The sequence below is a fragment of the Mesoplodon bidens genome, assembly GCF_964165515.1.
Source record: "Mesoplodon bidens genome assembly, chromosome: 3".
In the NCBI taxonomy this organism is placed as follows: domain Eukaryota; kingdom Metazoa; phylum Chordata; class Mammalia; order Artiodactyla; family Ziphiidae; genus Mesoplodon; species Mesoplodon bidens.
This window is the reverse complement of record NC_138178.1, coordinates 92,706,598-92,719,666: the sequence shown is the minus strand read 5'-3', so window position 1 is coordinate 92,719,666 and position 13,069 is coordinate 92,706,598. Positions and strand designations below refer to the sequence as shown.

At 37.1% G+C, this 13,069-nt stretch overlaps 1 protein-coding gene across 5 annotated transcripts in view; it reads right to left on the bottom strand.

Moving 5' to 3' along the window:
• Window positions 1–13,069, bottom strand: part of TTBK2 (tau tubulin kinase 2) — a 155,277-nt gene that overhangs the window by 17,243 nt on the left and 124,965 nt on the right. For all 5 annotated transcript variants that reach the window (XM_081230184.1, XM_081230183.1, XM_081230186.1 and 2 more), the window contains 3 exons: window positions 5,566–5,782; window positions 2,400–2,611; window positions 16–604 (listed from right to left, as the gene is read on the bottom strand). In XM_081230184.1, coding sequence (XP_081086310.1) covers window positions 16–604; window positions 2,400–2,611; window positions 5,566–5,782 — 1,018 coding nt within the window. The remainder of the gene's footprint in view (window positions 1–15; window positions 605–2,399; window positions 2,612–5,565; window positions 5,783–13,069) is intronic.

Sequence of the window (13,069 nt, the reverse complement as noted above, 5' to 3'; positions counted from 1 at the left end):
GAGCAAATCACTTACTGCTGTAAGGGGTCCTTCTGCTTGTGCCTCCATTGGACTTGTGGGTGTCACTGCAATAAATTGACTACCAGCTCCAGCCTGGAGTTCCAGCCTATCTGCATATTGTTCTGAAGCAGCAGTGGCAGGGCACTTCCCAGAAACAGCTACGATCACACCTGAGGTTTCCTTCTTTAAATGATCATTTTCTGCCCAAGGACCCAATCGGAGCTTTTCATCTTGAGGCGATTCCTCTAGGACTTGAAGGACTTCGGGCTCCTCATCGGAAGGGCTTCCAGTTGTTTTATGGCCTAAAGCCTCATTTGTCCTAAAATCCCGAAGGTCCTGTTCCTTATCCACAATCACCCATTCTTTGGAGTCAACCTCCTGCTTGCAGGAGCTCAGGTTAACGGCTACAAATCCATTGCTGCCACCACCATCTGCCTGCTCAGGGGTGTTGGCAGAGGCAGGCTTGGAAGCATCTGGAAGGTACTCTTCATCATAGTGCCAGATGTGGTCAGTACGGGACACAGCAGGAACACAAGGCTTATGAAGCAGAGCAGGGAGAACAGATTCCTTTCCTTCACTGGAATCTTTCTGCATTTTCTCCAAGCTTAAGAAAATGAACACAAGTTACTTAATTGTCCTACGGAGAATACTTATTATATAGCCTATAAGTTCTATACAGAACTAATATTTACCCACAGAGGAGAAAAAAACAATATGGATAAAGCATACGGAACATTTCACGGGTGGGTAACGCTCTGCTCCAGCTGTCATACCCTGTTTTGGAAGACGGAGCCCGTAGGAGGAAGATGTCTCTCCTGCTGCTGGGCAGGAAAGAAGCCTAACCAGGTTAACCAGGGTGACTTGTGTGATCCAGTTCACCTTTGCTTTGCCAATTCAATCACACTGCCCTCTGCTCTCTGCTCTGCTCTGAGGGACTGAAGGACAACTTACCCAAGGGGCTTTTGCCTCAGCAGAGGCCCTACAAAAGGAAATGAGGAAGCTAATACACATCAGGCAAATACTTTCTGCATTTGTTTTGTCTTCAGAGAGGTATATAAATGTATACTCATTCAAGTAAACTCCTCCAAAGACAGGGCTAAGCAATAGTGTGACTGGTGGTATTTGGCTGCACTGGCTTCTGAGAACTGCTCTCACCTGCAGGGAAGCAGTTTAAGCAATACATATTTGTTCCTCTCCTTAAGTTTGTAATTAGGTGTTTCACTTCCTTCAACTGCTCCCTATTCATTCTAGGTTCTGGCTTGAGTTCATTTTCTTGGAGTACTTCTGTTCTCTGTCTTATCTCTCAGCTCTTCCCTCAGCATGGACTCTCTTTTTAGTTACATTCTTTTGTTAGACTAATTTTTTCCCAAACTAAGCTTTTATCCCTATCACACTTTTGTTTTTATTCCCAATCTCATGCACAACTGAAAATGTTTAAACACTGCCCCAGTCCATCCTTTTGATCATATCAACGTGTAGACACAAGCTTACATCACATAGCTGTGAGACTGAATGAGTACCATATGAAGAATACACAGCTATGAAGTGCTGTTTAAAATGGAAGCTAGATTGGACTAGGCCAGAAGTGGCTGAATTATCTTCAGACACAGTAACTATTATGTTAGTTAAATACATGGTCCTTCTAACTTCATATTTCTTTGCCAATAGTAGCCACTGGGGATGTACAATTGAAGGATGTGACTATTATTAAAGTCACTCAGGTCTTAATATTACTAAAGCCTTCTATAATTCATAAATATATCCCAAGTTCTTTTTAAAGTTTCATTTCAGTCTTTTGTTATCAAAATTGGAGATAAGGGGCCTTAGAACCATGAACTACAAACAGTCGTTACCTATGTATAGCTCTCTAAAGTTCCAACTTTCCTTCTTTCTAGGTAGAATGATAAATATTCATGTCTCTTTTTCCTATGGCATTTACTCATAGAAGGCCTTCATTAAATTGAATTCAACTGCCTATCACTTGTATATAAATTACTTTTTCCCCTACTTCATGTACTCTTCCTTCTTCTTGCCTAATACCATCTTTTTCATGCCCTCTCTTACAATGCATCTTCTCCATTCCAATAAAAGAGATCATCTTCCAAACAAAATCACTTCAAAATGTTCATTTAATTCATACCTAGTCTTATGAAGTTTCCAGCTCCCACAGCCAAAGGCTATATGTTATAGAACTTGTAATAATATCAGAAGGAAAGTCATATTAAGAATGAGGATGTTAACTAAAAACATGGATAAAGATGACAGCTTAATCAAATCAGTGCTACAAAAATGTAAAAACTCCTTATCTGAAAAACTTTACATAATAGAAAGTAATAATATCAATAGTGTTTTAGTTGCTTTAAAAAAAAAGAAAAAGAAAAAGAAAAGCTATTTTATACCAGGTCTCAATAAACTTGTCAGTATCTGGCTTTGGCTCCAGCACCAAACGTTTTTCCAGCTCAAAGCTGTGGATGGAACGTAACTTTCGCACCAATGGAACATCTCTGTCTGGCTGAGTAATCTCTGAGCGGACACGAATTGGTGAACCAAGGCTTGGAGCATTCAGAATACCATTTGCTTGACCATGGCTGTTCTCCTCTTCAGTAGCAGCCTAGCAAAACATAAAAGGAAACCATGAAAAACATTCTAGTCACTATAAATGATAGGAATCATTGAAGTCTTTCAAAATAATATAAGCAAATGATTGGGTTTTTTTCCAGAAGATTAGGATATTTTGGCTAGTGTAATTCATTACATACTTGTCTATTAACCCTTTATTAAATAAGTTTTCTCAATTTATTCTCAGTTTCAGTATTTTTAGTGTTTTATATTTTGGTACAAAGATAAACAGACTGAAAACGTTTAACAACCTTGGCTTTTTGTATTATGTCTAACTAAATGTTTGCAGGACCTTATTCCACTAAACCAAAATTAAAACTGGAGAGGACATTCTCTTTGAGACATAAGTAGTCTCACAAGAGGTAGGAGAGGTTGCCAAGCCTGAATACTCCCTGTCTCAGTTCCTCTCTAAAAACCAACCAAACAACAACAAGAAAACTAGAGCTAGAACAATAAGCTGCTGGGTAGAGCAGAAGGAGGCTGAGAATGAGGCAGCCCAGAGGGGTGGAGGTGCCTAAGGACAGAGGATACAGTAGCACTATTACCAGGGAAATTAAGCTTTACACCAGCAGTAGGGAGCGAGAGGAAGTCTGAATGTCTATTCTGATTAGAGACCCTCAAGAATGCCCAGTTGGTCTTAAACTGGGGGTGCTCTCTGGCTACCAGGAGAAGCAGAAGACAATCTTCTCCGAAGGAAGGTTTCCCCAACCCCCAATTTAGGCCTACAGGACTCCTACGAATTATTAATTAATGAGTAAAACACTAAAGGTAGTCAAACATATAAGAAGGCATGCCACCATGACCAAGAGTCAGCAGAAATGATAATAATAATTTAAAAAAATGTTTGTAACTCCCAAAGACTTCAGGTATCAAACTTGTTCAGATACAGCATATAGAACAGTTATGCATAAAATGTTTAAATATATAAAGGTCAACAAAGGATTACTTGGAATTAACTGATGAATTTAATTTAAATATTCAATTAAGTTGTTAAACAGCAAATTAGCCACAAAAGGCCAAAGTTATTAATTCATGAATAAGAAGACATAGCAAAAGAAATTACCTAGAATGAAGCACAGCAAGATAAGAAGAAAAATATAAAAAATGATATTAAGAGATGACAGAATAAAAAGATCTAATATATGTTTACTTAATTGGTGTCCCTGAAAGAGAGAATAGAAAGAATGAAGAGGTGACAATATTTAGGTAGAGAACAGCTGTGCATTTCCCAGAACTGATTAAAAAAAGAAATATGTGTATGCTTATATATGTCATAGTTAAAGTGCAGAACACCAAAGACAAGGAGAAAAGCTTAAAAGTAGCTGGGGGAATGGTCATCTACCAAAAAAAAGAAAGAAAAAACAGTAGACTTCTGAACACTAATAATTGAAGACAGAAAAAAATAACTGTCAATCAAAAAATTTGAAGGCAGCAGAAACTATTTTTAAAGAATAAGGCTGAAATACATACATTTACAGCTAGGTAAAAATTGAAAGAGTCCTCTATCAGAAGACCTCAACCAAAGAAACTTCTAAAGGGAATATTTCAGGAAGAAAAATGATTGAGTTGGGGACTTCCAAAATTGCAAGGAAATGGTAAACATCTATGAAAATTCCATATAAACATTACTTGTATAAAAGAATACCACTAATAATCTAATTTACATAATTTTTAAAAGGAAGGAATTAAAAAATGAAAATAATTAAATGTAGATTAAATAGTGATAACATGTGAAAGAAAACTAAGACCTATGTCAAGTGCCACTACACTCTGTCACATACACAAACACCCATATGGGCTGACAACTGAGAATGTCACTAGAGAATTTTTACTAAGAACAGTTTGCTCCTGGTGTTTACTATAAAGGCAGCCAGAGGTGACATTACAAAAATCTGACACTGACTTCCTGACTACTTTTCACTACTTATTCCTGATTACTACTAGTCCAGATAGTGCTAACCAACAACCAGACCACAGGGCAGCATATCACATCTATGCAGAGAATGTTCCTGCAAATGACTCCCAATACTGAAAGTATATACTGTTAATTTTTTTAAATTATATAGTTTAAAAATATAGTATATATTGTCCAAAGATAGGCCAAGCTCCTCAGATGTTGTCACAGAAGATTCTTTTCAAGATATATTTCCCATTCACAAAGCAGGACTAGCAAAGTTTCTATCAATCATGTTAACAGATATGAGCCGGGAGTCTCATTTTACACCTATAAATTTAACCTCCTTCCCAACTAAATAATTATAAAAACACAGGAAGTACCAAAAACTAACTGATTTGTAATTCATTGCCCCTCCATCCCATTAATCATCATCTTCCATGAAAATGGAAATGACAGGAAACAGTAAGATCAAAGAGAAATTTGGGGATAATCTACCCAAAGACTACTGAAAATCATTTAATTCAGAAGTCTATGTTTCTCCCCATACTTACAAGTGGACCTGTTTACAATCCTAATGAAGAAATAATAATCATGTTATTCAACATCCACTTTGTCAGCTCATGACCAGTTTGATGCTTTCCACTTCTAACCCTCATTTCCCTGCCTCCATTTGAGATAGTTTTCAGAATGAACACTCAGCTCCATTGGTCTACACTATGGAAGGGGCCCAGTCTTGTCATTCTACTTGGAAGGACCATTAACTTCTGTTCTATAGATGTCTCTTCTTTTAGACTCCGTGTCTGGTTATTTTTTTAAAACTACCTTCATCTTTTCCACAAAATACAAGATGAAGATTAATTTTTGGTGTCCATACCTGAGCGTTATGAGCAAAATTAGACAAAAATATTGCAATTACAAATATATAAATAACTAGCAACACAACGTTCTACTTCTCATTCAAAACTGAGAATCATGATGCTTTGCTACATCAATAGGAGAAAAATAATAAGACACTGAGAGATATCACTTCCTATGCAAGAAATACACACCTTACAAATCCCAAGCTTTATCTTATTCCTATTGGTATCCATCTCTTCCCAGACATCCTTCTCCTGGGGACGAGGGTGTCCCAGAGATCCAGGCAATTTATCTGGTGACACACCAACAGGGATGCCATTCTCTCCATCACTAAGCTGTTCATCTGGAAATACCTCATCTGTATTTTCTCGAAGCAAGTCTCCTGGGATGGGAGTGGCATTGGCAATTCTGAAAATGAGGAATGAAAATAAGGCAGAACTTAAAAACACCAGAATTAAAAATTACTATGGGACTATCCTACATTTTGTTTCTGGATTTAAATGATGAAGTCTATACATAATTAAGAAAGTAAAACAAAACAAAAAACCTCAGAAACTTAGGGCATGCCAATTCTACAAACTAAAAATGCATTTTTTTTTTGGGCCACACTGTGTGGCATGTGGGATCTTAGTTCCCCAACCTGGGACTGAACCCGTGCCCCCTGCACTGGGAGCACAGTCTTAACCACTAGACCACCAGGGAAGTCCCTAAGACTGCATTTTTGTTTTGTTTTTTATTTTATTTTTTTAACATCTTTATTGGAGTATAATTGCTTTACAATGTTGTGTTAGTTTCTGCCTTATAACAAGGTGAATCAGTTATACGTATACATATATCCCCATATCTCCTCTCTCTTGTGTCTCCTTCCCACCCTCCCTATCCCACCCCTCTAGGTGGTCACAAAGCACTGAGCTGATCTCCCTGTGCTATGTGGCTGCTTCCCACTAGTTATCTATTTTTAAAACTGCATTTTGATCAACAGAATTTTCAAGCTGATTTAAAAATACAAATAACTCCCTAATTTAGCAATCACTTTAAAAGTTAGAAACCTTTCATTTATTTTGCAAGGATTCTTTGTGAATTTTAATATTTTCTATTCTTTACCTATTTTTCTTAGAGAATAACAAAAACTATAAACAGAAAAATGTTAAGTGTCATAATGATATAAGCAGGTATCAGATCAATCAGTTACGTTTTATTTTTTAAATAGTGTACTATATGCATTTGCTTTTTCATTTACAGACTTTTTACTAAGTACCTATTACATGTAAGGCCCTAGGGACATAAAAAGAAGAAAGGAAATTCTTGCCCTCTAGGGGAAACTAGAAATTCTGCAATTAATCAGTTCATATGGTCCTGTATGAACTGATTATGAACAAATAGAAAATATTAATTGGCACTTGTCTATATGTTCTTTCAAAGCAATTTCATGTCCTATTTACATAGTTGGTCATCTCTCCCTTAGACTTCTGGCCCATGAGGCGCTTTTCTAGTTCTCAGCTATCACTCACTAAGTGATCAGGTCCCTGCTGGCTCTAATGTTCTATAACTAGTATGTTCTACTCTACATACTAGTTGTTGGTTTTGTGTTTTTAAAATATTGCTGACTGAACACAACATTCAGCACACAGTGAAACCTTTTCTTAGCATTATCTGCACTGTCTAAAAGCAGAAAAAACCGCCTTCAGTAGATTATACTGACACATACAATTATTATGAGTGGGAAAATAGACATCTTCTCAGTGTACCACTCTAAGGGCAATGGTTACACCCTGGCCCAGGTGTCATAAATATGTCATGATTTAGAACCTGCTGCATAAAAAAATTAAATTAAAAAAAAAGAACATGATTTTTCAGGGACTTGTTCCACCTGATTTGATGACCTTCACTACCACCACTCTCAATGTTAATCTGGAAAAGCACTGATAATAGCTCCCAGGGAAAAACCCTACAGCCTTGTAAAGTACTCCCTGTAGTTCTGACACTGGGATACAGTGGAAAGGTAGTTTGACCCAAAATAGTTCAAATGAAAGGATTTAATATAAAAGTAATTAAAGTTCAGAAATAGACTACTTAAAAAGATATATTTTCAGATATAAGTTCAATATAATTTGTTTATTGACATAAGGAATTATAATGGACACTAACCTATATGTGCTATGTGGTAATCCAAATGTTTACTGAAAGAATTCCCTCTATTCCTGAGAAAAGGGAATGGCAAAGGAGGAATATTTGAATTCAGGAAGCTCAACCTACTAGCTCCACATTTTTTCCCCCATTTTAGTCACTCAATGTTCTTCCAAATCCTTTTTTCCCTAGCCTAGCTACGATTCTGCTTCTTTCCAATTACCCCAATTGCTTGGCATTTCCTCCTTCCATCTCTCAGGAAACAAACCACACCTCCACCTATGAATCTGCCTCCATTTTTACTCTATCCTAGTTTCCCCCTTACATCGTGTGCTTCAGTGTAAGAGCACACACTTCAAGGAACGTTTCCATCTTCTCCACACAGGCTACCTCCCACATGACTCAAGTTCCTCTCAGCATTTATTCCACCAGTTTTATTCCTTGCTTAATTATTATTTTCTTCCTTCTCCTGTAACTCTGATCCAAATCTGGAGTTTGAGATATGGAAAGAAAGCATTCTTGCCCAAGACAATTATATTATGTTCAGGAATAAGTATGATAAGGAAGATATATGTGGGAGTATTATTAGCACATGGCCTGTGTTTGCAGGCAAGGTATAAATTACAGAAGCAGATTAAGGGAAAAAATTAAGAAGATATATGGAAGAACTGGACAGATGTCAAGAGAAGTAATAAGATTGGACACCCTTTTCATATGCCCGTCCTCATAATCTAAGGTAGGGGTCAGCAAGTTAGGGCCTGTGAGCCAAATCTGGCCTGTTCACCTATTTTTGTAAATACTGTGTATGGCACACAGGCATGCTCATTCATTTCCATACTGCCTACCTCTGCTTTAGCACTATAGTGGCAGCAGTAGTGGTGACAGACAGCAGAGCCCACAAATATTTATCTGGCTCTTAGTGAACGATAAGGCTTGCTGACTCCTGATCTAAAGCATCCTCTTACCTTTTCCTGAACTTACTTTCTCCCTCTATTAAGAACTAAGAGTTGTCGGACATAAATTATCATTTTTTCTCTTTAACACTGATTCTCTAGGGCTTTCCAGGTATTCTACCATATCATCTGCAAAAAGAGATAACTCGGAGGTCAGCAAACTTTTTCTAAAGGCTCAGATAGTAAATGGTAGGCTTGTGGGCCTAATAATTTGCAGGCAAGATGGATGCTAAAATTAGTAGGCAAATGTACGGAAAAACAAGTTCTTTCGAATAGTCTCAAAGTATCTTCTCACAAGATACTTATTACTTACAAAGGGAAAAATAGTAACTTTATATAAAGTGGAAAACCTAACACAACCATAACCAGATTACCAACATTAATATCATCAGTAATAAGACATCTTGACATTATATATCTCCTTATTCAATGCCATCGATTTTCCTCTTATCTTGGCTTTAAATGTATACCACAGATTCTTTTTTTTTTAAAGAACTTCTTTTTTTAATTAATTTATTTATTTATTTTTGGCTGCGTTGGGTGTTCGTTGCTGTGCGCGGTGCAATGGGGGTTACTAGTTGCAGCGAGTGGGGGCTACTCTTTGTAGTAGTGCACGGGCTTCTCACTGTGGTGGCTTCTTTTGTTGCTGAGCACTGGCTCTAGGTGCGCGGGCTTCAGGAGTTGTGGCACACGGGCTCAGTAGTTGTGGCTCACAGGCTCTAGAGTGCAGGCTCAGGAGTTGCGGTGCACAGGCTTAGTTGCTCCGTGACATGTGGGATCTACCCAGACCAGGGATCAAGCCCATATCCCCTGCAATGGCAGGTGGATTCTTAACCACTGCGCCACCAGGGAAGTCCCTATACCACAAATTCTGATATGTATTGTTTTAATTATCATTATTTTCCTATAACTTCACTTTGTATTTTCCCTTTCACCCAAGAGTAGTTTAATTGGAGGTTTTTAAGTTTCCAGGTAGAAGGGCCTTTGACATTTTTGTTTTTGTTAGCAATTTCTAGTTCTATTACAGTGTGATCAGACAGTGTAATATTTCTGCTTTATGGAACAACTTATATGTTTTCTTGGTGACCTGATAACTGATCAATTTTTGTGAATGTCCCAGGGGTACTTGAGCAGAAGGGATAACCTCTGTCATCAGGGTGTAGATATTGAAAAATATGCCTAAGATCTACCTTATTGATTGTGTTGTTTGTCTTCTATTTCATATTCTTTGTTCACTTGAATTCAGTCTTGAACTGAGTTGTATATTAAAATCTCCAATTACTAGTGTGTTTCTTTGTCTCCTTTAATCTCTCATAGTTGTTGCTTCCTAAAAATGACTGTTGTGATTCTGGTGACAATATTAATAAATACTATGTCCCACTTGTGAACTGTGACACTTAACATTAAAAAGTACGCTTCCATCTCTATAACTTTTAAAGCTTTATTTTGGCTTGAATTCTACATTGTCTGATATCAGTATTGTTATTCTCTTCTGACCATTTCCATTTTTCTGGTTTATCTTTGTCCATCCCTTTCTGAAACATGTTTTTTAAGGTATATCTCTTGTATACAGCATATGTATACAGCTATATAAACCAAACTAAAAATCTTTTTCTTTTAATAGATGTCCCCATTCATATTTATTGCTATGACTGATATGTTTGGTCTTAACTCTGTCATAGTATTTTATAATTATGTGTATTTTGTCATATTTGCTATATTTCTTTCTCTACCAGATGAGTATTCTTTGTACTTTAATTTATAAACTTTTAAGAATATATATTTTAGAAGGTTTGCCTTTTTGTTCTAATGGTCATCTTTGGACATTTACCTTTTTAAATGCTCTTAGTCCCCTGTTTCCTTATTTAACCTTTTGCTATTGAGTTTCTCAGTTTTAATTGGTATTGTTTTGCTTTTCTTCTTCAGGGACTCTAACAATATGAATGCTATTCCTTCTCTGCCTTCCATTGGCACTACTTTCTCTCTAGCCCTTTTGAATGATTTATTTTCATTCTCTTGGGGCTTTTCCCCGACTTTTTCAATGCCCTTTATTAAACTTTCATTTGCGTCTACTGTCCTTTGAGCACTTTGTGATTTATTCAATTGTGAAATATCTTTTTATTCCATTTCTTTCCTGAGTTCAACGGACTATCATTTCATTGTTTCCTCCATCTTTTCCTTTTCTTTCTTCTCTCCATCCCCACACCACACTCACTCTATTTCTTAGTTTTCAAATTTCTGATCCAAGGTGGTTATCCATATCTTCAATGCATGAACATATTCAGTTCCATTTGGGGTTCTGTCTTATAATTTTCTTTTTCATAGTTGTTTATTCCTGACAGGAAATTTCCTTAGTAAATATGTGTTAGATTTTCTTGAGTTTTTGAAATAACACTTTATGGATATTTACAATATTTTTCTTGTTCATTTTTGTGGCATTGGAATGTTTTACAGGATTCATAGATTAACTGGTGCCCTCCTCTGTCAGTATAGCAAAATCCAAACACTTCAGTTGATTTTTATTTGGTCAGAGGAGATATTGTGCATCTTCTGATTTTATAGTTCTCTTTTCTTATAGGTAATTAAATTTTATTTCTCCTTTTGCCCTTCTGTAATTATTCATTTATTGCCTTTCAGCTCCAAATTCATCCTTTTTGCCTATTCTGTGAAAGTGGATCTGTGTCCTTTAACTCTTTTCCTTTGCCAGCTGGCATGGGAGTTTTGTCAGTAGAAGGCACTGGAGAGACCCTGCAGGAGGAAAGGGTTTTGCTTTGGGTTCCACTGTGCAGCTTGTCAAGCTTCTCCAGCATGTGTGGCTTTCCCCGTGCCTGTCTCCTGCAGTACACAGACAGCAGCAATCAATATCTTCCCAGAGCAACGCCTACTACCCATAAGTTTTGTAGCAGAGTGTCTCTAGTAAGACACTTCCAGTAAATCGTTTTCTCTGGCACTCCGGAGGGCAGATTTCCATCAAGTTCCAGAGGGCAGATATTTCAGCAAATTCTACCAGTATGGCATTAGAGCAACTTCCCTGCCATCCAATGAGTGAGGACATACACTCGCCAACAAGGTCAGAACTCAGCCCTGGGGTGGGGACTGAGGGAGGTTTTCCTTGGATGCTTAATTCAGCCCTAGGAGTAGGAGCTGCACTTTATATTTGCTATTCCTGTATTCTTTACGGTTCTCTCTACTTTTTCAATCCCACATTATTCCATTTTTGTGTTATAGGTAATAATTCTTTGTATCATCTTTCCCTGTTCAAATTACTATGTAGTTTCTCTCTCCTGATTGGACCCAAACAGATATGTGTTTTTTTCCTTCACCATTCAACTGACAAAGGGCATTTCTCCCTTTTTGTCTTTTTTCTTCCTCAGAAGCTACATGTTTTGAATCATGAATATTTTTATCTCCCTGTAGTTTATTATCTGATCTACCTGGATACTTTTTAGTATTTTCATTCTTCGGATGGATTTAGTCTTTCTGATGTTCGTTTTAAATCAACCTTAAGTCCCAGGGCTAACTTTCCTCTTCCCACAGTTTTTATTGATCTGCCTTCAGTAAGCTTTGTGGCAGGACTGGGTGAGGCAGGAGCATAAGAGATATTACATAAGGCCTTAGGGTTTTGGTTTTTTCTCTTTTTACTTACAGTTAGTTTGATTTGGGCATCCTTTGTCTTCAAATTATGCTGAGGACATAGCTTTTATGTAGTTTTATTTTTCCTTTCTTATTATTCTATCTTATTTTAGGAAAAAACTTTGGGATATGGGAACTTAAAATCTATTCATTGACTTCGGCTACCCTGAAGTGCTATCACCTGGATTTCTGCAAATGTGAGATTTATTTCTAACAACAATCAAAGGAGAAGGAGGACAAAAGCATTTAAGCAAGAATCAAAATTTCTACATAGGCTCCCGCTCACTAATCTTTATCTAAAGTTGGATGGTTCACTCAGAGTTAGAATTATTTCCTCATTTGTAAAATGGGGTGGCTGGAATAGTGCAGTGAGTCCCAAACTCAGATAAGCATGAGAAACATCTGATGCATATGGACTTCTGTGCCATACCCCTAGACATTCTGATTCAGTAGGTCTGGGGTGAGTCCTACAAATGGGTATTTTAAACAAACATCTGTGGTGATTCTACTATAGCTAGTCAAGGTCTCACATTTAAGAATTCTTAGACTAACTAATCAGGGATATCAGCTCCAGTTATACGAGTCTGTGTAACCTTTTCTGATTCAATAAGCTCTAGTGATCTCATCTCATTGTAAAAACAAAGCAATGGATTAGTGATAAAGTGTTCCAATTAGCTCATTGTATGACGATTTTTCCCTATTTACTTTTTCTTTTAAACCAACTAGAGCAGGTAAGAAAAAGGGAGGGGGGGTCAGAAAAAAAAGACAATCCCCCCCAAATTGAAAAACAACAAACAGGGCTTCCCTGGTGGCGCAATGGTTGAGAGTCCACCTGCCGAGGCGTACCGCAAACAAACAAACAAACAAAAAGAAAAACAACAAACAAAAGCAACTGTATTTAATGTATATAAGGAAAACAAATCAAAAAACAAACAAAAAACCCCCCAAGAAGATGGAAATACACTAACCTCTTCCTAATACA